Here is a 25,345-nt window from a genome sequence, read left to right on the forward strand (position 1 = left end):
AAAATATACTAGAAACTAAAAGAAAAAGAAGGGGAGCAGGGGAGCCAGAATCCAGAGCTCTATTACAAACCTCCATAAGGATTATGAAGGTGCAGGTTCTTTATTAGGATGCACATCTAAGGGTAAAAATCAAACTCATGTTTATGCATTTTAAACAATTTTGATTGTTATAATTGCTTGATAAAATGACATTTTGCTGGTCAAGTAGAAATGTATTCTTTCCTTTGACACTTGGTCAGAAAAACATATTCAAGAAATAAGCTTCATCTAGTTCATTTCCTAGACATAATTTTTTAGGTTCACTCTAATTATCTTACTGCTATTATCTTCATTTAACTGCCGAATGGGAACAAAAGTAAAATAAAACAAAAATCTTACCAAATTTTCATTCACAATTCCATCACTGGCTGCAAAAAAGGCTAAGATGTGAGAGATAAAATACTTTTCTTCTGATTTAAGTTTGTTCCAGTGAGGGAGATCCTTTGATAAGTCAACCTAAAATAAAAAGATTTTCAAAATTTTAACTCAAAGTTAAATTCTTCTCAAAAATGTTTAGAAAACTAACTTTGACCTCAAAGTTAAGGAGGGACATCTCATTAAGAGTAAAATGTTTAAAAAGGAGAAAATGTTAATATCAATGTTATAGACTGAATGTTTGTATTCCCTGTCCCCCCCCCCCCCAAATTCCTATGTTGAAACCTAATTTCCAAGGTGATGATGTTTGGAGGTGGGGCCTTTCGGGTGATTAGGTCATGAGAGTGGAGCCCTCCTGAGTGGGATTAGTGCCCTTATAAAAGAGGTCCAGAGAGCTCCACCACCCTTTCTGCCACGCGAAGACAAAGCTGTCTATAAGCCAGGAAGCAAGCCCTCCATAGATAGCAAATCTGCTGATGCCTTGATCTGAGAATTCCCAGCCTCCAGAACTATGAGAAATAAATTTATGTTGTTGATAAGCCATGCAGTCTATAGTATTATTATAGTAGCCTGAACCAAGACAATTATAAAGAAACACAATAAAATAAAAACATTATAAAGGAATCTATCTGCCAGTTAATTAAGAAGCTGGCCAGATGTACTTTCACAATATTAAAATTAACATAATCTATTCTTACCACAAAAAAGAAATGGTAATTATGTGTTTGGATATAGGTGTTAGCTAATGCTATGCTGGTAATCCTTTTTTTTTTTTTTAATGTGTGATATATGTATATAACTGTATCAAATCAGTATGTTGTATACCTTAAACTTACAACAATGTTATATATCAATTATATCAATAAAGTTGGGGGGAAAACATAATTTAGTGGCATTGGAACAAATGAGAAAGGCAAAAGGCAGGAGAGACTAGAAACTGGTCAAGAAGGAACTGAGGTGAATAAACTAATGACATTAAGCAGCCACTGCTTTAACATTGTATGTAATATGTAGCAAATTATATAACACTCTGGTGTTAAACAGATAATTAGGCACCTGTTAAGCAGTTTTTGAAAATGTTTATTAGAACTAGTCCTTGGAATTAATAGAGAGCTGCACTCTAGAGTTCGGTGGAATCTATTAACTCAAAAATAGTCTTTAAATATACCCTGCAGATACCATTTAATCTTAGAAAAATCTCTTAAGTATGTTTCACAGTAAACTCATAAACACTTGAAATATGTAATCATCCTTTGTCCTTCTTTTATTTATTCTACAAAACCCTAATCTCTTTGATCATTCTAAAAAGGATTGGTTCATTCTTTTAATCATTTGTGTTCTTTTCCTAAATCATTTTCCCCATTCCTTTATTCTTTCAATGCTTACTGAGCACCTACTATTCCTGAATGTAAGGGATTTTCTGCTTGGGGTGTTCTATTACCAAATGAGAAGTGGCTGTTGTTAGGTATTTTTATTTACTTGTAGCAAGTAAAGGAGATGGACTATCTACATTTAAAGCTCTGTCTCCTGAAAGGGAGGCTTAGCCATTGCTTACTTACACTATTTAGCTAACTAATTACACACTGATTTCTTCCTTGTAGTTGACTACACTTACCACATTGGGTTCCTGTCAAGCTCACCCTCTTTACAGCTGTGTCTGCAAAATACTGTGCTACATTTTACATTTAGCAAGAACAGCATTTAGTGAGAACTGCCCAGACCTTGAGACCCTTGACCTATCTAACACCACATGCCAGACACTGTGTTAAGCATTGGGGATACAATGAAGCAGGAAGGAGAAAATATTTGCAAGTATCTTTTAAAATATACAAGCTGCCCTGGCCGGTTTTGCTCAGTGGTTAGAGCGTCAGCTTGCGGTCCAGAGAGACCCGGGTTCAGTTCCTGCTAAGGGCATGGACCTCGGTTGCAGTTTGTCCCTGGCCCTGGTTGGGGTCGTCGTGTAGGAAGCAGCCACTCAATGTGTCCCTTTCACATCCATGTTTCTCTCTCTCTCCCTCCCACTCTACCTGAACAAAAATGGACAAATGTCCTCGGGTAAAGAAAAAATAAACTAATTAATTAATTAAAATTAAAATAAAATAAAATATACAAGCTAAAAATCAGGTCCTATATTATTTGAGCTCAACTGAGGCTTACCTGGAGGACATCTTCCTGGTTTTTATTTTTTTTCTTCCTGGTTTTTAGGTATTATATGCCTAATATTAAATTTTAATATTACAATATGCTCACTCTTACATATTAAACTTATCTCTTCAAACACTCAGCTTTCAAAAGGTCCTATAAATTTTATTTATAGCACATTGGTCATTGTCCATTCCGAACTTAAACCTTTCTGTCCAACTTTATCTTATTTGAGTAAATTTTCCAACTTATTACCTAAATATTGATTCCAAGCTACTAGTTATCAGAATTCTCTGAGTAGCTTTTAAAAAAATAAAAACAAATCCCAGAACTTTGTCTTTTGAATCAAGGTTTCGGATGATTAGCCACATTTAGGAATAAATCTAAAACACTGATAAAAACAATCATCTAAAGTTGATTAAATTATAATTTACATAATCTATTTAAATGAAAAATGTGGAACTAAATGTATTTGATTTCTCTTCAAAATATGTATTTGAATCTTCCTATAAGCTGCCTACAAAATACATACCAACCTGTATTTTATAGGGTGGGGAAAAAGTAGTTTTACAGTTATTCATACGGAAAAGAATACAATAATTAATAAATAACAATACAAAAATAAACTGTTTCACAAACTCACAACTGTAAACCTACTTTTTGCCCCACCCTGTATAATTTTTCAAATTAGTTTCTTCATCATAATACAATATATATTACATTTGCTAAAAGATGCATACAATTTTCAAATAAATTTCAAGAACCTCGAGCATTACAATTACCTTTTTAACACAATGAATAAAAAAGCCACCTGTATACTCCCTTTACTCTCTTAACTATATCTAACAAAAACTTTCTGAAAACCACAAACAGTTAGTGACAGTCAGGTGTGCCAAGCACTATGACCCAATTTGAAAATGCTGGGGTTGTGTTTTGTTTTGCTCTATATGTTAAATATAACAAAGGTGTTAACAATATAACAGTACAATATAACAAAGTTGGGTAAGTGAGTATAATTCATAACAGAAGCTTCAAAGATCAGTGCTTCTGATTTCTAGTGTCAATCTCCCCCATTATGTGTAAAATAATAGCTTACATTTATTTGGTGCTTGCTAAGTACCAAGTAACATTCTAAATATGGCATTATTCTCATTAATAAGATTTATCTCATTAATGCTAACAACCCAGGAAACCAGGTACTATTAGCACAATATACCAATGACGATACACAGAGAGGTTAAGCGACTTTTCTAGTTCCACAGCTAGTAAGTGGTAGACCCAGGATTTGTCTGCTCCTGAGCCCACATTCTTAACAGCATGCATTTACATGTACAGAATCACTCTCATGAAAAATAGACATATAGACCCAAATATATCTATCCAAACAAATATATAGCTATATAGATAAATACACACATATATACAGACAGCAAGAGTGCTATGCCGATATCATCCAGTATATTCAAAGACGAAGACAATGGCTATTTGTGTGGTAAGTTAAACTACAGACCAACCACCTGCATGACCAAATGTCCCTACTAAGCCAACAAGTATTTTCTAATTGGTTATGTTCAACACATTTCCGAGGTGGAAAATGCCACACTAACAGAAAGCATTCTACAGCTGTCTTGTCTGTTCGGCAGCTGTGCCAGGCTGAGGGCAGGACCAGACTGAGAAGAGCACTGTGAATTCTGAAGCGCGTGCCCTGCCTGGCGGTCAGACCCTTCGTGTGGCAGCTCCTTCTCTCAAGTCAAATAAGTTTTCACCTGAAAGCAGGGTCCCGAAGGCTTTCAATTCCATTCTTGCCTAAAGCTGCAATTTTATGTATTCTGCTGATCACAAGTAAAGACTAGTTTGATCACAGCCAATCAAAAGTCTGCTTAAAAAATAGAAAATGTCCTAAAATATATTGAAAGTAAAAATGTGGAAGCCGCCCTGGCCAGTTTGCTCAGCGGTTAGAGTGTCGGCCTGCCGTCTGGAGAGTCCCAGGTTCAGTTCCCGCTAAGGGCACGTACCTCGGTTGCAGTTTGTCCCCGGCCCTGGTTGGGTTGTGTGGGTGGCAACCACTCGATGTGTCCTTTTCACATCGATGTTTCCCTCTCTCTCTCTCTCTCCCCCTCCCACTCTATCTGAACAAAATATCGAAAAATGTCCTCGGGCAAGGATTAAAAAAAAAAAAAAATGTGGAAGCCTAAGATGCCATTTTTGCAGTAGGAAAAATGTTTATAGACATTAGTCCAAACACCAAACACTGTATTTAATCACAGTAATTTCAAACATTATCTTATACAAGTGATCTTTCAATATATTTTACAATGTAAGTTAAAATTTTTCAATGTCCTGCCCAGCCAGTGCAGCTCAGTGGCTGAGTGTCGACCCATGCACCAAGAGGTCGCCAATTCGATTCCTGGTCACGGCACATGCCCAGGTTGTGGGCCAAATCCCCAGTGGGGGGCATGCAGGAGGCAGCCAATTGATGTTCTCTCTCATCAATGTTTGTCTCTCTCTCTCCCTTTAAAAATCAATAAAAAATATAAAAATATTTGTTTTTCCAATTTTTTCCCAATGTCCTGTAACAGAAGATATGAACACTACAACAAAGAATGTGATTGTGGGTAAAGGTGATGCCTCTTACCTCTTCTGCTGTCCAGAAGGATGCCTGTGCCTGTTTATACATCTTCCAAATGTCAGGGTACTGGATTGGAAAGATGACAAATCGGCGAGAACTCTTCCTTAGGAGTGGTTCTTCATTTGATTTTGCTTCATTTTCATTGGTATCTGATGATAACCTCTTTGAAAATTAAAATACAAACACCCATTTTATATCGACATTTCCTCTTTATTCACTTCTAAACTCACATCTGGGGGAGTTAGGGAAACATTATAAGTTTGGGAGCCAGTCTGTTTGGGTTGAATCCTTACTGTCATTTAGTAGCTGGTTAATAGTGTTTGGTTAGTTGTGTAATCGTAGCAAGTTGCTTAACTTCTTTGAGCCTTGGTTTCCTCATGGGTAAAATAACAGCTACCTCATAGGTGATCATTCAATTAATTTTGATGATTAAAAGTGCTTTAAACAGAACCTGGTGCATAGTAAGCACTGAACAAAAGTATGTATTGTCATTAATGCTACTTTGAGGATAAGCACAAAACTATACCCATAAATGTGACAGTGAGAAAATTTGTGAACAAAAAGTTCCTTTTGTTTCTCTCTGAGATAGAATACTGGCACAAATAGGCTACGGTTATACATTTGTTTTGTTTTGTTTAGTGTAATGTTTTCTAATCTTAACTGCAATATAATACTTACCTGAAAACTCTGTACAAACAGAGGCTTTGTTTGTCTGAAGCTGACCATATACCAATTTGTTATTGCTATTTACATGTTAACATTACTGCATATGGCCTCACTGTGGCTGTCTCAAAGCTTTGTGGAATTAAGTGAGAAACACATATCTACATACATACTACTTGGAAACATGATGGCACTCTCACAGGGGACAGTGCCATGTTTTTTTAAATAGTAAGAGTATCAGAAGAGTTGTGTGTGCATGAGAATGAGTATATACAAAGTATATACAAATAAACTAAAATGTATATATCAAGATTTTTGGAATACATTTCAATTCTGGACTCCTAACTCAAACTGCCCACCTTCTGTGCTAGGCCTGTCCAATGCGTTCCTGCATCCTTACCATTGCCTCCACCAATCCTCATACCTCTCCAAATAAAGTGTGCTTACACGGATGAGGCTAAGAGGCAAGACCAGATGACAGAAAGGCCCACAAGCAAAGCCTGAGGCTACAAACACAGGTGGGGCTTACACATTTCACACATGCTGCCACTGTAGCATAGACTGTCTTATTTGGTAACTACTTATTTGAAGGTGTGAGCTTCCCCAGATAGAGCACTTAAGCCCCCAAGTGTAGAACCTAGTTTTTATTTATTGTGATGTTTCCTGAGTACCGTTTCAAGCATTACATTAATGAGTATTAGCTAAGAAAGTGAATGAATGGGCTGCTAATTTCTCTTTATCCTGGACTCAGATTACTGCATACCATTAGAATTTTTAAATTTAACATAAGGCTACAATACATCAGTGAAATAATCTAATGACCACTCAAATCAAACTTTCTCTGAGTCCTCCCATCTTTCTCTCTCAACCCCCATTACCCCAACAGCCTGGATTAGGTCCCTAACATGGTACAGCACTCGCTGCAGTTTAATTCCCTGATATTTGTCTACAGTCTCCTCTAGACTATGCTTCTTGAGAATAAAAATCAACTTTACTTTTGTGGAATATCCAGAGCTTAGCATGCTACCTGGCACTTAGTCGATGTTCATTCCAAGTTTTTTAAATGAAAGTGGTCAAGTTTTTGTGTGTGTATGTGTGTTGCCACTGAGGGCTCAATCTCAAAAGAACCACAAAATACTGACACACTGAAGTTCCAGGCTCCAGAACAGGAGATAACTTCTAAGAGCAAGTCCTCTGGGTCTGGCACTAAGGTTCTTTTGAGCCATCACCACATGGATGCCTAATATACATTATTCCACTTAATATGTAGAACAACTCTGACACACAGAATACTATTTCCATTTTACAGAAGAGAAAACTAAATCTTGAAGGACACAAATAACACACCTAGGATCCCACAACAAGTAAGTGGCAGAAATAAGATTAGAACTGAAATATGTCTGAACTCTAAGCCTTGTCTTAAGCTATACCTCTGTATGCATGGATAGCAACTAGAGTAGGGCCAGCCTATATCTAAAATCTAGAATTCAAAACAGTGAGATGAACTAAACCTAAAGAGAGTATACATTACTATCTCCTGCTAAGCAAAGTTCCTTCAATAAATGGCAGCGATATGACTGGTAAAGGAGGAAACCACCAAATGTGATTCTAGGAAAAAGTAAAAAAATAATAATAATTTCTTTGTCAATAAAGTTTAAAGAACCAATGTGATTTGAAGCTTGTAAAAAAGAAAAAAGAAAGAAAGAAAAAAAAAAACAGCCAAACTGGTATGGTTTTAAAGCAGTGGTTTTTAACCGGTACGAGTTTCAAAATCTACCAGGTGATACTTTCTCAAAATGCATTAGCCTTCCCTTTTACCAGGTTAAAATTACTATATGTAATGAGATCATAAAGCATGTTGTTGATGGGGACATATTTCACAGGTGAATGAAACAATAAAAATAAGATTGAAAATTAGCATTTTGGAAATTGCCACCTGTTCAACAGGACTTGAGGTGAACCAATGACCCTATTTTATTCTAGACTATTCATCATAGTACAAAATTGTGTTCATTTACAATAAGTGCATAATATCATTCACGTTTTCAGGCAAGTCATTTAATCTGAGCATCATCATCTGTAAATCAAAGATAATACTTGCCATGTTTATTTCAAAGGAATGTGTACCTTGCACACTCTCAAGTGATATGCACTTTTAAAATTATTATTGTGTTATTGACTGTTGAGATGTTTCTGGCCTTTCAAAGGTTTTCTCTATATTTAAAAAAACTGATAAAATAACTATTATAGTGGTTAATTATTTGATCAATCAATACCTTCTATGACTGCCCTCAGGAAAATTTCATTCATGAAATAAAGAACTCTTGGGAAAGCTTCAAATTTAAAGTCCAACTGAAAAGGCAGAAGTCTACAGTCAATAGATATTCTCAACTTGTCTTGGCTCACATTGTTCTTCCTTTAGTTCTTCTAGATTGTGCTTTTATCATCATATATAGCATTTTGATACTATTCTGCATTTCTCTTTTCTTTTTCTTTCTTAAATGTATTTTGTCACTGGGGTACAGAGCTGGAATTCTTTACCTTCACTATATTTGCTATGTGGGCCATACTGAAAGTTGGGAAGGACATCATAAGCAGCAACCCTTTGGCACCAAGCACCCTGGTCCTGAATGGAGTTTTTAAATGCTGACAAATAATTGATCAATGTCAGGATCTATGAAAACTGCCCAAGACTTGTATCTTTAAATTAGAATGAAAAATCATGTTTGCACATATATTCTTCCTGTTCCATCCTGATAGTATGTGGATTAAGAGAAAAGCTGCAGCCCTGGCCGGTTTTGCTTAGCAGTTACAGTGTCCACCCTCAAACTGACCAAAGAGTCACGGTTCAATTCCTATCAAGGGCACGTGCCTTGGTTGCGGTTTGGTCCCCAGCCCTGGCCGGGGCCGTGTGGGAGGCAACCAATGGATGTGTGTGTGTGTGTCTGTCTGTCTCTCTCTCCCTCCCTTCCTTCCTCCCACTCTATCTGAAGATAAATGGAAAAATATCCTCAGGTGAGGTTTTTTTAAAAAAAGGAGAGAGAGAAGAAGCTGGATTAGGAGGGTAGTATGAAAGATATTGCAATGTGAATAAGGGGGCTTAACCAACATACACCTTTGAACCAAGCTACAGGTAACATATTGCTTATTTTCATGATGCTTAGAAAAATCCACACACATGTTAATGCAATGTCGGGGGGGTTACACATTCTAAAGCTCTAGACTCTCCATGGTATTCTCTGTAGATATGGGTTAGGTAGTCATGTTTTAGAAGAGAAACCATTGTTAAAAAAAAGGGGGGGGGAGGGGGCTGAGAGCATATAACATTTTGAAGAAATTTTGTAAGTCTGGACTTGATGGCATGTAGGGACAAAAGAAGATGAAATCAGAAAGAAGGCAGAGAATACTTCCCAAATGTGTTTTCCAAATGTGTTCTAAAGAACTCTGTGGCCTCTCTAATGTCACAAACATTAAATTAAAACGTCCGTTTTTAATAAAAATAGTAATAAAAATAACAAAATTGTTTCATACTGTACAAAAAGAAAACCACCAATGCACGAACTTGTGTTTCCAGGTTGTATTTGTTTGTTTGTTTGTTGAGGGGGGGAAGAGGACCGCAGATGAAAGTTTCTCTAGCTATCTCTGCTTAACTGAAGAATATACCATGAGACTAACAGACAAGCAGTTTAAAAAACAAAACAAACAGCATAAATTAAAAACACCCTGTAACCATTTGTATCTATTTTTCAGGAGTGAACCAAAGAAAATTTTGAATTCTCTCCCAACCCCCCAAAAAGGAAAAAACAGTAACAATAACAGTAGTACCAATAATAAAGTAGAAGCACTCTTATTTTTTATTTTTATTTTTTTTTTTTATCCTCACCCGAGGACATTTTTCGATATTTTGTTCAGATAGAGTGGGAGGAAGAGAGAGAGAGAGAGAAACATCGATGTGAAAGGGACTCATCGAGTGGTTGCCACCCACATGACCCAACCAGGGCCGGGGACAAACTGCAACTGAGGCACATGCCCTTAGCGGGAACCGAACCCGGGTCTCTCCAGACCGCAGGCCAACGCTCTAACCGCTGAGCCAAACCGGCCAGGGCGAAGCACTCTTATTTAAAGTGATTCAAACTGGTAGTTGAAATTGGCTAAAATAAGCAATCATTAAAAAATGTCTTAACTTAAAACATATAATTTACATTTGTTTACTAATCTTCTTTTATAAATCTAAAGCTTTTTGTTATTGTTTTTGTTAATTTGGCTCACTGGCTGGAGTCCCAAATCTTTCTGACATAAACACCTATAATGTATCACCTAGCTTTACCATACTTAAGACAGAACAATGTGACTCAGCCAGTGTGGCTCAGTTGGTTAACCATCGTCCCATGTGCCAGGAGGTAACCCATTAGATTCCTGGTTGCTGGCCTTACAGGAGGCAGCCAATCACTGATGTTTCTATCTCCCTCCATCTCTCCCTTCCTCTCTCTCTAAAAATCAATAAAAACATATTAAAAAAAAAAAAAAAAGAACAATCTGAGTGTAGAATCCTTCTCTTTTATAAATCTCACCAATCTTTTTTTTTTAACTTGTTTGCTTATATCTAATTCTACAGAATTTGTTTTTAACAACTCATCTTTATTGAGTTTCCCAAGCTTTCAAGTTTTCATAGAAACGACTTTCTTTTATACTCATATATTATTAGTTTACATAATATTTAATTTAATTACAATAATTACAAGTACAGTTGGTATAAATAGGACTCGAAATAAAGACAAATGATCCTGGTAAGGTAGAACTCAGAATTATGTGAACACATCAGAGAGCAGCCTAAATGCATTCTAAAGCCTATAGGTTGATAAAGCCACAGAACTGGTTAGCAGTAAATTGAGTAAGAGAATTTCTAATATGCAAAGAAATTGTTTTGCTAAGTTTGAGATAAATCTTCAGCTATTATCTATACCCCAATTCAAAGCAACGGCTTCATCAAAACAGCCTCATTATTTCATTAATTGATTTTATAGGTAACATTACATATATTAACATAAAATGACACTAATAAAATAGACAAAAGTGGACTTAATCAGTGTTGCACTTATAATTTTGTTTGGAAAACAGGCCCAGGTGTTAAAGCCATAGGACAGCCTCGAATGCAAATATACATGAATTTTGCCACAGCTATTTCCCTATACCCATTTTGATACAACTGTTTTGACAGTTGTTGTTTTTTTTTACCTCAGTGTCATTATTTTAATGAAACGAAACAAAACAAAAATATATTTAAGTCTCAGCTTTTAAAATCTGTATGCCATCTCTAGGATTTATCTGAGGTTAAGGTGAATTTGTCTATTTTGAAAAGTAAATGAATATTAAGTTGTTGACAAAAAAAGTTGTGGTGCAAGTCTAAGTGATCTGCTTTGATATATATAACACTAGCATCTGGCCTCTATCATGCAGACTACTGGGAGCAGCTGAAAGTTTTTAATCAGGTGAGTCATATAATCAGATCTGTGTTTTAAGACCACTTTTGTAGAAATGTGGTTAGATTAGAAGAGAAATTGGAGGTGGAAAGAACAACTTAAAAATTATCGCACTCCCATCTCTTGCCCAAAATAGGGTATCAGCAGTAGAAACACAAAAGAAAACAGATTTAAGACATATAGAAAGTGCTCAACACCTGGAGGATAACTGAATAAATCAGACAAAAACTCCTACTTCTCTAATTAGATGTTTAGCAAAAGATTAATTTGAATTAACTCCCTCCCCCACCAACACAAGCCATAAGAGTAAAAAGTTGTAAACACAAAAGTCTTAAAAAAGTTAGTTTGGTCAATAAAATAGATCATGGGTTCAGTTTCAAGATATCCAGTGTGTAGCTGAAAATATAACATCATGGTAGGCAGAGGCACTATCTCCACTCCCTCCATAATGAAGTAAAGATGTGATTAGTATTACCAAGGGGAGGGTTGTGATTATCCAGGGAAACCATACAGAGCACAAGCACCACTGAGGAAAAGCCTAGAGAAAGGGAAGATGGAAAAACAGGAGCCAGCTGGGATTAAAACTGACTGAAGTGGACATAAAGCAAAAGCAGAAGTGATCTGATTTGGCTCAAGTAAAGGGTCAACAGCTGAGAGGAAGGAATTTGGTAAAAGACCCACACTCTGTATATTAGTCTAAGAGGTTAAGAATTTTGTGGGCCAAAGATTTTCAGACATCTAAGGGACTGGGAGGCTCATATTCTAATTCTCACCATTTACTCCCAACCTCCAGGTGCTAACATTCTTTGTGTGGCACAATTTGAAAATCATTCCTATGGATAGTCATAGAAAATTCCTGAGTATAAATTAACATGAATAGGAATGGTATCAGGAAGCTCAATCAATTCATGACTTAGAAAAGAAAAAAAAAACACGAAACAAAACTTAGACTTTGGTAGTAACTATGGTGTCAAGAAGTGGAAATGACAACCTGAATTAAGATATGGAAGTTAGTATGAAAAAGCTGCTTGAGCCCGCCGGTGTGGCTCAGTGGCTGAGTGTTGACCCATGCACCAAGAGGTCACCGGTTCAATTCCTGGTTAGGGCACATGCCCAGGTTGTGGGCCCAATCCCCAGTGGGGGGCATGCAGGAGGCAGCCAATCAATGTCCTCTCTCATCGATGTTTTTCTCTCTCTCTCTGCTTCTCCCTTTCTCTAAAATCAATAAAGGAAAAAAATGTTTTAAAAAAGCTGCTTGAACAGGTCTTTGACAGTCTGAGGAGTCGGGCATTTTTTGGTAGGAAGTGAAGCCCTTTGGGAGTTTTTATTTGGAGGGAGTGACATGGAGGCACTGGTTTAATGATGGATTAATTTGGCAAAGGTAAAACGGATCGGATAGCAGGTAAGACTGGAAGTAGAGAGACAAGTAGGTGTGAAGTGATGAGAATCTGAAATTAAATTTCGTAGAGGCATTTCTTGCAACATTCCACTGTCTCTTCCATCCTGAGAACTTTTGCTGCATTATCAAAATTGATTACTGGCCCTGGCCGGTTTGGCTCAGCGGTTGGAGCGTTGGCCTGCGGACCAGAGAGTCCTGGGTTCGGTTCCCACTAGGGGCACGTACCAAAAAAACAAAAACAAAATTGATTACTGGGTATCGGCCCAGGAGTTTACATTTTTTACAAAGTACTCCAAGTGATTCTGATACAGGTGGCCCATGAGGCACCCTCAAATCTAAAGAAACCAAGTACGTAAGACATTCTTGCATCTCAAGTTATAAAATTTGGGAACATATATTCACTAAAATTCATTCTAGATATAAAGTTCTGCTTCTGTCTTTGTGGGTGTGTATAACTAAGGTAGGGGTAACAAATAAAAATTAACTTTCAGGTCTTTAGCCTGAATGACTGCTGGTGCTATTAGCACAAAAGGAAACATCTGACTTGTCTCATTCCAGTGGGGCAATGGGTACTAAATGTATTTGTTTCAAAACGGGGGGATATTTACAATTTGTTAATTAGTTACTAAATGTTTACAAAATCAAAATAAAATAAAATCTACAACTATCTAAAGAAATGTAGGGCTAAGCATAATTATCTGTGAGCTGAAACTATTAAATCAAAGAAACTATACACAGCAACAGGTTCAAGGGAAACAAATGGTTTAGAAGTATTTGCAAAATAATGGTGTCAAAATTATAGAGCAACGATTTGAACTACCCTACAACACTACAGTCTAATAAATCTTTTTTTACTGTTATTATGTACTTTTATTAATGTAGAAGCAGCGGATGAACATGTTAACAGGTTTTATGAAGCATCCGCAACTTCCTTAGTACTTTGCATAACGCATTTTACTTAATTCTCTGTAAGGGGAGTATCACTTCTACTATATAAATGAAGAAAGTTACACTCCAAAGATTCACAACTAGTTGAGTAGCCAGGTCTGAGCAAAACTGATTATTTTGATGGTTAAGATTTCCGGTCGCCCTTCTCCCTATCATCTCCACCCCATCTACCTGTGTCAATTTCCACAGGAGTCCTCCAAGTTCTTTCTACCATCCCAGAGAGGGCATGCACTTTCCCAGTAGCTCCATCAGCCCTAGTTCCCTGCGTTTCCCGGGCCAGAGCGCCAGGAACGGGAAGGATGGGAGGAGAGTAAAGGAGGAGGTGCGCCTCTCCTGGCCTGAAGCCTCAGAGCGTTGCCCTTTCCTGGCCCGGGTGCAGAGCAGAGCAGTGGAGCAGAAACCCGGCTCCCACCCTCCCCTCCCCGGGGACGGCCTCCTGGGCGCTAGAAAAGACGGAACCAGGCTGAGGCGAGGGCTCCAGGCTCGGCCTACATGAGGTTTCTGATAGCAATAAATAAAACTCCCTACAGCGGTCCTGCACCTTGCAAGTCCCCGGCACAGCCCAGAGGCCAGGGTAACTGTGGGACCAGGGAAAAAGCGGCAGCAACGTTTACCTCGTCCAGCTCGGGCCTGGCCTCTTCCGGCCTTTCGGGGTCTCCCATCGCGCAGACTCCGCCAGAGCTACAGGAGCTGAGGGAACCGAGCGCTTCAGGACACCTCCAACAACACTGGGTCCCAGGTGGCCCGTAGGGTTGCTGAGTCCGCCCGCCCCCTGCGGCAGAGACCCCTCCCACGCTGGCCGGCCCCGCCTCGCTCCACGGCACCGCCCCTGCTTTCTCTTCTCTCCAGTGAGCGACTCCCCCTGCGCAGGCCCAGTCCTGCGTTCCCTGACTCAGGGACCCGCCTACTCCGGTTGACCCCTCCCCACTGCCCCGGCCCCGCCTCCCGCCTGCTCAGTGAAGGACGCCCCCAGCGCCCGCCGGCCCCGCCTTCCCTGACTCTGGGTCCCGCCTACTCGTGCAGGTCGTGCCCCACCCCTTTTCGCCGGCCCCGCCCCCCGCCTGCCGGGCCAAGGAGCTCTCCCAGAGCCCGCCGGGCCTGGCTTCCCGGTTAGCGGCCTGAGGTAGTCGGCCGGCGGCAGGACCACACACAGGACGAGCTCAAGAGGAGAAAGCTCTATTCGTGGGCGAAGTGCTGGTGGGGGAAAGCCACACTCTTGTTTAAAAAACAAAACAAAACGCCGCGCCTCGTTGAGTTAAGGGGGAAGCAGAAGCTGCCTCGTGCTGTCTTGGGCGCCCGGAGAGCAGCGGTGGGGGACGTGTGCGTGGGCGGGGTCGGTGCGGCTCGAGGGGGGCGGCGGACTGCCATTCGGGAAATGCTTCGAAAGCTCTGAAGTTGCTCCAACAGGCTGAGCTTTTAGTACGGTTGCATTAAGTCATTTAATTGTCAGGACATCTCTGAGGTACCGATAGCAATGTCCCTCATGTTGTAGATAAAGAAACTCAGTTTTAGGCTAAAAGAGATGATCCACCTAAAAAGTAGTCGGCTGCCCTGTCTCCAGCCAAGGGCTCTTTTCAAGGCCCAAAGTTGAAGCTCTGGAGAGAGGAAACCCTCCCCTGTAGTAGCAAGCAGTAGGCAGTGCTCCTGATTGAGGACCACAATGATTTGGTTGAATTGCTAATACCCAATTACTAAAGGAATCGACAACAGAAAGGAAAAACAGTTTGATCTAACAAATAAAAATGAGGTGAACGGGATTTCTCTAGGTAGCTTGAAGATGAATATTGAGCCTTGAACATCATGCACCTGTTTTGTGGATCGCTGTGTGAAGTAGGGTAGATGGGATAGAAAATTCAGCTTTAAAGCTCTTTCTAAAACCTGCCCTAGAGTGGGGGGGTGAGAGTTATCCTTTTCCAAGGCAACTTATAGCGGTCAAGTTTGGTATAAATTGTTTTACATATATTAACTTTAAATAATAGATTCTATGAGAAAACTGGGTTTTAAAGAAGTGAGATCATTTATCATAGGCCACATGGCAAATACTGAGCTAAAACTATCATTTAATGAAAGTCATCAAACAGTATGTTTACTGTGTCAGATAACATACTCAGTATTGAAGGTACAAAAATGAATGAGCTTAGTGGAAAAGAATGTGGATCCTAGAATCATATCAGGGCATGAATTCTATCTCCCCTGTTTGTTAGCTGTGCTACCTTGGACAAGTTACTTAGCCTCTCCTTTGTAAGATAAGAATAATAAGAATTATGCCCTGGCCAGTGTGTTTCAGTTGTCTGCAATACAGACAAGCACAGTGGCAGAACCCAAGGTCCCTTCCAAAGGTGGAAAAGTTTGGGTATAAATGGAGAGAAAGAAAAATAGTAGCTATGGGTAAAGGAATGAATAAATGGGTTGTGTAATTAGGGAAATTTCATATTACATTAACATGTTGAAAGAGACTCAGAGCAAGGGATGAGAGTTCCTTGCTTGATTATACCAGATGCAGAGTGAAGTCACATATCACTGATAACTCTCCTGCTTTTGGAACCTGACACAACCCAATGGAAGCCTGCAAAACTGAGTGGCCTTGCCCTGGGAGACATTTCCATGTGATATGATGACGGACTAGATAGCTATCGACTGAATGGGATTTTACTAATGTGCCATTCATTATCTTTTGACCTTTATGCTTGTTTTGCTGTAAGGTAAAGAATTTGTGTTCAAAGACCAGAGGGTAGACTGTGATATTATGATATGAGTATGTATTTGGTTTTTGTCCCTGTTTCTGGCACAGAGCTTCTAAAACCCTTGGAATTTCCTAAGTGAAAACGATAAAGGTGTTCTGTTAATGAGGTGACTTTTGGAGTGCACCTAAGGATAGGGGCTGGTTGCCAAGGATGCCAGGAGTTGGAAATTTAAGGCTTCCCCACCCGACTGCCAGGGAGGGGAGAGGGGATGGAAATTGAATGAGTTACCAATGGACAGTGACTTCATCAATTATGTAGTGAAGCCTCCATAAAAACCCAAAAGGACAGGGTTTGGAGAGCTTCCAGGTTGGTGAACATGTGGAGATTCAGGGCAAGTGGCATGCTTGGACAGAACATGGAAGCTCCTCATCCTTTCCCTATGCATATCATTCACTCATCTGGCTGTTCTAAGTTATATCCTTTTGTAACAAACTGGTGATCTAATAAGTAAAATGTTTCTGAGTTCTGTGAGCCTCTCTAGCAAATTAATCAAACCCAGGGAAGGAGTCATGGGAAGTGCTGATGTGTAGCTGGTCAGTCAGATGTACAGGTAATAATCTAGGCTTGCAGTTGGCATCTGGAGAGTTATCTTATGAGATGGAGCCCTTTAGCTGTGGAAACTGATACTATCTCCAGGTACACAGTGTCAGAATTGAGTTGAATTGTAGGACACCCAGCTAATGTCACAGCATTTCTTAACGTTGTGGAGGACCACCACCCACCCATACCCACACCCAGATTTTATAATTGGGTGATCAAAACCTTCAATGATCAACTCACTTGTTTATCATCATACCTCCCACAAAATAGTATAGAGCCCAGTGTTTAAGAATACAAGCTCCAGATGCCTGGAGACGTACCTCACTTCACACTTATTAGTTGTGTAACCTTGAGCAAGATGTTTAACCTGTGTCTATTTTCCTATCTGAGGATAGTAATAAGTTTTATCTCATAGGATAAAATGAAATATAATACATATAAAGCACCTGACAAAGTGCTTGGCACATAATAAGTACTAACAAAAGTTAGTAATGAAGAGAAACATCATGTTATGGTCATAATCCAGTAATATATTTTTTTAATTTTAAGAAGTAAACCCTGGTCCGGTCAGTGTGGCTCAGTGGTTGAGCATCAACCCATGCACCAAGAGGTTGCCGGTTCGATTCCCGGTCAGGACACATGCCCATGTTGTGGGCCTGATCCCCAGTGGGGGACATGTAGGAGGCGGCCAGTTGATGTTCTCTCTCATCGATGTTTCAGTTTCTCTCTCCCTCTCACTTCCTCTCTCTGCAAAATCAATAAAGGACAAAAAAAAAAAAAGAGTAAGCCCTGGCTGGTTTCGCTCAGCGGTTAGAGCATTGGCCCGTGGACTGGGTAGTTCCGCGTTGGATTCCCACTAAGGGCAAATACCTCAGTTGCAGTTCATTCCCAGCACCGGTTGGGGTTGTGTGGGTGGCAACCAATCAATGTGTCTCTCTCATGTCAATGTTTCTCTCTCTCCCTTCCTCCCACTCTCCCTCCCCCTTCTATCTGAAGATAAATGCAAAAAAATATCCTCTGGTGAGAATACAAAAAAGTAAGATACTTTCCTTATATTTCATCTAAAGTATCTTGACATGAATAAAGTCACAGTTTAAATGAATGTGTACATTAATCAAATGATGTTTAGAGAAGAATTAATCTGCTGTCTCTCAGCCTGCCGGGATCGGTGCAACGCAATGAACCTACAACCATACGCTGGTTGGAGTGAGAGGGAGCTTTGCAAAAGAGCAAATGTTCCAGATCGCTGGATGCAATCCCATTTATTTGCAGATTGATACCCCCAGGTCACAAGTGGATTTATGTAAATTATTTGAAATGGCATTACTGCAAACCATACATCCTAGCTTTGTCTCTTGCTTTTTACGGGAAGAGACCTTGAGGCCAAAAGACAACAAACCCTTATTCACATGCAAATGAAGCACCCAATGCACCTGGGTGGGCCAGGTTTCCCCCCTCGGCCAGGATTTCAAGAATGCATTAACACAACCCCCCAACCCCATATCTCCCCCCTTTTTGTTTTCTTGAAATTGTGAGATTGCCACTGCTGCAGTGGTCAGGAGCGACATCAGTTGTTTTTCAGTCTTCTGCAAGTGAATGGACAGCTTTCTGGGCAGACTACAGGGCCTTCAAGAACTGTAAGAGAGTTAGGGGGAGCAGAGTGGTCCAGTTTTTACTGGTTTCTGAAGTAAATTTGGTTAAGGTTTCCTTTAAGGTCCTGTCTTGAACTTGCATAAACCCTCTGAGACTTTCCTAGTGCTTTCCCTGACATAAACCTGAGTGCTTGCTCAATCTATCTGCTGTCTGCACACAGCCCAGTTTTCCTTCTCTTTCTCCCTACTCAGACCCACACATTCCTGTTTCTCTCAGCCTTCTCCCTTTCCCAGTGACTTTACTGGACATAACCTGTCTCTCGGGAGTTTAGTAAGCTTGGAGTAACCTAAGTGGGTAGTCTGGTGCAACTGGTTGACTAAAGTCTGACCTAAAGCCTCTGGGATTAACAACCTCCCATCAGGCAGTGTCCATCACCCATTGATTCTTGGGTGGCTTGCTTTTGTTTAGCCAGGTCATTTTCTAACCTAGTGTATCTGGAGAGGCCCCATGGTTTTAGGGCTGCCTCCCTAGCTTTCTGGTCTGTAGTAGATTTTCCTTGCCCCATCGGAGAGCCTGGATTAGGGCTCTGAGTTCAGGCCATTGGGCTGAAGTTCCCCTACTTAATGACTGAGAGTAAGTGACACGGTCCAGAGTTATTGCTGCTGCCTCAGCATACCTGATTTCTTCCTGGACATAGCTGCTCCCATCCATGAACAATACCTCTTCTGATGACGGCAGTGGAACATCCTTAAGGTCTGGGCAGGCTCTCTGCACTCTGTCGACTACCTCCAGGTAGTCCTGTAGAGGTTTCTCCGGGTCATCATGCAGGAGGCAGACTAGCAGGATTGATGGCCAACGTCTTGTAGAACATTATGTGGGGCTGGCCTGGAGTGGCAGTGGCCAGCAACTGAATAGTCACTGGAGAAGATCACATTCGAGTAGGGGATATGGGCACTCCAGCATGGCCAGAAATGAATGAGTCACAGTATTTCTTCCAAGGTCCATAGTCCTCTTTGAAGTCCAGGGGTCGGTTAGGGGCCCATTTGGCTCGTTCAGGACTGAGTCTGCTGCACCAGTATCTTCTACACTGGACTTAGTCCTAGTCTTTTCTACCCCTAATTAGAACCTAGGCCTGCCATCCAGACCCTTCCTAGGGTGATCCTTCCCCGAGGGCCCTGTTTCCCTTAAGGCTGCTATTACCACCTTTGCTATTTCAGCCAGTTAAGCCAATAGGCCTAAATAGGAGAACACAGTGAAAAGTGTCCAAGGAAGCCCTCCCCCCGGCAGTTTTTGGGTCCCACTGTGGGCAGAGGGATGGGAGAATATCCTCTGACCCCAGGTTTACAAAAGGACGCAGGAAAGGAGAGCGTCATCCTAGTGCGCAAGTTTACGCAGGGCAGAGTGTTTTTCAACTCTCCAAGAGCACTTTGTGCCCGTGTCTGGGAACCCTATTTTCAACTCCCCAAAGTTCAGAGAAGCCTGTTGGAAACTAGCTGCTGCCAAACGTGGGGCGGAGGAACACGCCCCTTCCATGGCCTGACCGCCCTCCCGGGGGAACCCTGTGGCCTCCAGGTGAGTGCCTGTGTGTCCATCCACCCGCCCGCCACCCCCATTTCCCAGGACGAGGGGCTCTCCACATCGACCCCAGTCCCAAAGCCCAGCGCCACACAGAATGCACAGAGTGGCCCACCAGCAGGAATGGCCCCTGATACATAAATTATTCTGTTAACTGCCTATAGCAACCAAGCTACCAAATCTAGATATGGCTCTTCAGGTCCTTGTCTGAAAAATGTAAGATCTAGCGAATTTTTTCCTTTTGTTGGGAGCTCTTTCCAGGCCTACAAATCATAAATAATCACAACTATAGTGGAAGACGGTGGGGGTTATAACAGACTCATAACCTTTCTCGGCTTTCCTCGAGTCTTTTACCACACCTTGTTTCCCCACCTTTTTGTTTTCCACACAGGAACGAGGCACTCTCTAATAAGGGCCCAAATAGTATATGTTTGGGCCAGAAAGTTGTTCGGGCCTTTAGCTGTAACTCTGCCTCGCAGGCACTGCCCTGCCTTTGCCCAGGTTTCTCTTGGAGCCCACTTTGGGGCCCACTATCAGTATATGTGCCCGAATCAGAACCTTCCCCAGATCCTTCTCTCAGAATGCTTCAAAATGCAACCCAGTGAGGTCTTCTGGGCACCAGGGCTGCTATCTATTAGACTAACCATAGATAGGGGACTAACCATAAGTTGAGGGAGACACAGTAGGGAGGCAGACGAGGGCAAAAACAAGGGAAGACACACAAGACAGAAACTTTTGCTTACAAACATCGTGGAGCACGGTCACTCACAATTACTTTCACAGAGTCACACACACCATTCAAATTTTCTTCCAGAAATTTCCTATCCTGAGCGGCGCCTATGCCGCTTGGGAGGTGATCAGTCTCCCCTTCTGCCCCAGTGGCGGGTCTGAATGAACAGAATTTGCCAGATTGAACCCCACCTAACATCTTAGGGGGATCCCGGGAGAGGAGAGGCTGCGCTGCGTCTGGCCCTCTCGCTCTCATCCAGATAGACCGGTCACCCAGAACACACCTCCGAAGGCTTTACCGGGTCTCCTTTAATCTTTTGGGGGGATGTCTTGGTGTCTCCTGGCTGCTCGTCGGAAACCCAAGTAGGATCTTCGGGGCCCTGGAACTCAGGGGGCGCCTCCCCTCAGATCTATAGGGGTCCAGCGGCTGGATCGGGAGAGGCTGCCCATCCTAGGCATCTAGCCCTTGGTAGAGCAAAACACCAGGGAATCTTGCTGGGGCCTCCAAATGTTGTATCTGCTGCTGCAGGGTTCGATAATATAGGCAAGCAGCATAAAATACCTACCCTAGATTGGGTGGAGATTTTAGATAAGCCAAAAAAATATTCTCTAGGGTAAGAGAAGCCCCCATTCTAGTTAGCATTTCCTCAGAACGTTGTTGCAACTGCTTAAGGCGTCCCCAGGTAACCCTATAAAGGGTTTGAGAGGGGCCCTGGGACTGAGTCCTGGACCTATCAGTGTCCAAGGTCAGCTGTGTCATTTGGCGAGTCAGGTTGAAGGGCGGGTCCTTCCTGTTCATGGAAAGGTTTTATCCACCAAGCTGCCAGCCACTTGGGATCTGTAGGAGACAAAACACAAGCATACCCCCGCCCCCAAGCCAGGAACTCTACAGGACCTTGCCGTTCAGGTCCTTGCTGTGGTCTCTGTACAGGACTAAAGGCCTGGGCCCTGTGGCAGAAGCCTTTTGTTGAAAATGTCGCACCATAGCTGTAGTGTGAAAGCGATCTCGATCTAAAAAATTTAAGGTATAGATTGCCAGAGAAAGCTGATTTACAGGGGGTTCACCCATACTCCCCCCTTTTTGTTTTGTAATTAAAAATTTTAAAGTAGCATGAGCACGTCATCACTTGTAATCCTTTCATTGTTAAACTAGATCTTCCAATCACTAAACCTACTTTCCCCTCCAGCAAAGGGCCATACACTCCTGTAGGAACTAAACAAATATCATCTGACTCCTTAAGGGTTAGTTCTGTGGTGGTAAGATCCAGGCCAGCACTTCCTGCCATAGAGGCTCGGAGGGTTGGAGACCTCCAACCCTCCTCTGATTGACTGAAAAAAGCCTGAGGCGGTGACCCAGGGAGCTGTCTGGGTGTGCTGGGTCTTGTGCCCTTCTTCCCGTTTCCCGACAAGGGATATCCACTTTTGTCATATTTAGACTTACACTGACTGGCCCAGTGCAGCCTTTTGCCACATCGAGGTCAATGCTTAGTAGGAAGGCCACTAGCTCTGGCCTTTCCTTTTTTACAGTCCTTTTGAAAATGTCCTGGTTTGCCACAATTAAAACATAATTTGGACCCTTGTTGTTTTTTATTGAATTGTCCGATTGGCAACATCTCAAGAGCAGCTGCTAAAGCTCTAGACCGATGCATTTCTGTCCCTACATTTTGACATGCTTCTGTATATTCTCTATACATGAGGTTTTTCCCTTCAATGGAGCAAGCACAGCCTGAATCTGCATTAGCATTCTCATAGGCCAATTGCAATGTATCAGCTGTTTCTGCATTATCTATCTGTTTACTTATGGCCGCTTGCAACCGATAGTGAAAGGCACATAAGATTCCTATGCTTCACGCTGGTTGGAGTGAGAGGGAGCTTTTCAAGAAGCAAATGCTCCAGATCTCTGGACGCAGTCCCATTTATTTGCAGATTGGTACCCCCAGGTCACAAGTGGATTTATGTAAATTATTTGAGATGGCATTACTGAAAACCATACATACTAGCTTTGTCTCTTGCTTTTTACAGGAAGAGACCTTGAGGCCAAAAGATAACAAACCCTTATTCACATGCAAATGAAGCACCCAATGCACTTGGGCGGGCCAGAATTTCGAGAATGCATTAACAAGAGGTTGAGAGTGCTTAACACAAGGTTACAAAACGTCCATCTTCCAACCCCTCAACCCCACATTAATCTGTATGTTCATGTCTACCTACATCAGTTAATGTAAACATTGAAAATATCTTCAATCACTGCTTAGGCTGTTTATTGAAGGCATGTATACACCAGCCCTTTATTAGGAGGAAGAACCTAATTCAGGTTCCACAGGGTATAAATAGAAAAGATTTGACCCTTGGGAGCTTACCAACAGAGGAATTAATATTTGTAAATAAAAGTAATGCTCTTTGGGCAGTGTTGCAGAATCACTTGGAATGCTGTTTAAGAATAAAGATTTCTGTCTTCCACCTAAGATTTACTGAACAATGGTGTGGTTCCGTTAGAACCCCACCCCCAAATCAATGGAAAAACTATCCTCAGGTGAGGATTAACAAAACAAAAAATATTTACCAAACAAGAACAAGAATTTGATTCAGATCTGCATTAAGCTCCACAAGAGAATCTTATGCCTACACAGTCACAAGAACTGCCTCAAGGGAAGACACCTCAGTTTGAGTTTAAACCAAGAAATTGCTTACTGCCTTTCAAACACACTCTAGAAGAGGGGCAAATGCTAAGTAGTGAAATCACACTCTTTTTTTTTTTTTTTATCCTCACTTAAGGACATCCCTCCATTTTTTTGTTCAGATAGAGTGGGAGGAAGAGAGAGAGAGAGAGAAACATGCATGTGAAAGGGACACATTGAGTGGTTGCCACCCGCACGACCCAACCAGGGCCGGGGACAAACTGTAACCGAGGTACGTACCCTTAGCGGGAACCGAACCCGGGTCTCTCTGGACCACAGGCCAACGCTCTAACTACTGAGCAAAACCGGCCAGGGCGAAATCATACTCTTAAAATGCTCTCTTAAGTCTGCCCTAAGTTAGCCATTATGCTGGAGTCTTGATATTCAAATGATTTAGGAACAAAGAGTAAAAGTAGCAAGACTCTGAAAACCCTCAGTAAAGTTCATTCTTGGTCTTCTCTTCTTAAATTTGTTTTAAATTCCATTAGGTTTAATCACTAAGCAAGACCAAAAGAGAACTTTATTTTACATGACTTTATTTTACATTTAGAACCATTTTATGCTTTACTGGGGTGGGCAGGGGAGAAGACCTCACTCTGCTTTTAATATTTCTAAAAGCACTTTTTAACCAAAATCTTGATTTAGGAAAACTTAAGACATTTCGCATAATCTTTAATATTTTCATTCTCTCAGCAATTATTAAAAATAAGTTCACAATTAGGGTTTCAAATGTCCTTATCCTGTCTAGTTCTCATTTCATTATTTTATCCATCCCATAATGTACATACAGAAGGTGATAAATAAATGTTATCTATTTCAGATATATCAGTGATCAGCTCTTAATCTAATTGCTATTTCATTTACTCAGAAATAGCATTTAGACATAAAACCAATGTTACTTATAAAATAACCATGTTAAGTTACCCAAACCTAACACAGCATGTTTTATGTGTTTTTTTTTAATCCTCACCCGAGGATATTTTCCCTTTTTTTTTTGTACAGATAGAGTGGGAGGGAGAGAGAGAGAAACATCGATGTGAAAGGGACACATGACACATCGAGTGGCTGCCACCCGCACGACCAACCAGGGCCGGGGACAAACTGCAACCGAAGTACATGCCCTTAGCGGGAATCGAACCCAGGTCTCTCCGGACCGCAGGCCGACGCTCTAACCGCTGAGCCAAACTGGCCAGGGCTGTTTTATGTTTTAAGGTATACAAGTTCACTATCATTTCAGTTTTTAATATTTATTATGTCAATAAGGCTGAGAATATCATGTAGTTCAGTCTTCTAAAGGAAGTTATATAATAAAAGTGTAGTGCCTTTGAACAGGAAAAACATCCCGAAGGCCAGGACTCTTATGAAGGAACTGAAAGGTAGGAGAGATTCCAAAGAATCTCTCCCCACATTTTCAGTATGCAAAGTGACTAAGTTACTTTATTGAAGACTTCATAAAGGAAACTGTGTTTCTTATTGTCCCATCAGATGCAACTACTAAAACTGCAAGAATGTAGAGATATTGGTTCTAGCCTACATAAATTAATGGGTCATCAAAAAAGAACCCGTCACATAGTTATTAAGTATAAGTGAGTTAACAGCCAAGTAATGGCCCCAATTTCACTACCCCCCATTTGTAAAAAGAAAAGGTGGCCTGGCCAGTGCCATTCAGGATTCTCTGCTAACTGTAAAATGTGGACTGGATTTCTTGTTTCTTATAGTCCATGTGTATATAAACTTTCAGTTGGTGTATTGCCCTTAGTTTAAAAAAAAGTACAACTATATAAATAAAAACTATTGTTTCTTCAATATTA

The 25,345-nt window shown here is 41.1% G+C and overlaps 1 protein-coding gene across 4 annotated transcripts in view; it reads right to left on the minus strand.

Moving 5' to 3' along the window:
- RRM2B (ribonucleotide reductase regulatory TP53 inducible subunit M2B) overlaps positions 1-14,440 on the minus strand; it is a 44,183-nt gene extending 29,743 nt beyond the window's left edge. For 3 of the 4 annotated variants that reach the window (XM_036264321.1, XM_036264320.1, XM_036264322.1), the window contains exons 1-3: positions 14,290-14,440; positions 5,192-5,347; positions 379-495 (exon numbers count right to left, since the gene is read on the minus strand). In XM_036264321.1, the coding sequence (XP_036120214.1) occupies positions 379-495; positions 5,192-5,347; positions 14,290-14,337 (321 nt within the window). In that variant the 5' untranslated portion in view covers positions 14,338-14,440. Of the gene's footprint in view, positions 1-378; positions 496-5,191; positions 5,348-8,124; positions 8,190-14,289 lie in introns of those variants that run through there. The other variant, XM_036264323.1, reaches the window with a different exon arrangement.
- Positions 14,441-25,345: the final 10,905 nt, after the last annotated feature.

The sequence above is a fragment of the Molossus molossus genome, unplaced genomic scaffold (assembly GCF_014108415.1).
Source record: "Molossus molossus isolate mMolMol1 unplaced genomic scaffold, mMolMol1.p scaffold_m16_p_16, whole genome shotgun sequence".
Classification (NCBI taxonomy): Eukaryota; Metazoa; Chordata; class Mammalia; order Chiroptera; family Molossidae; genus Molossus; species Molossus molossus.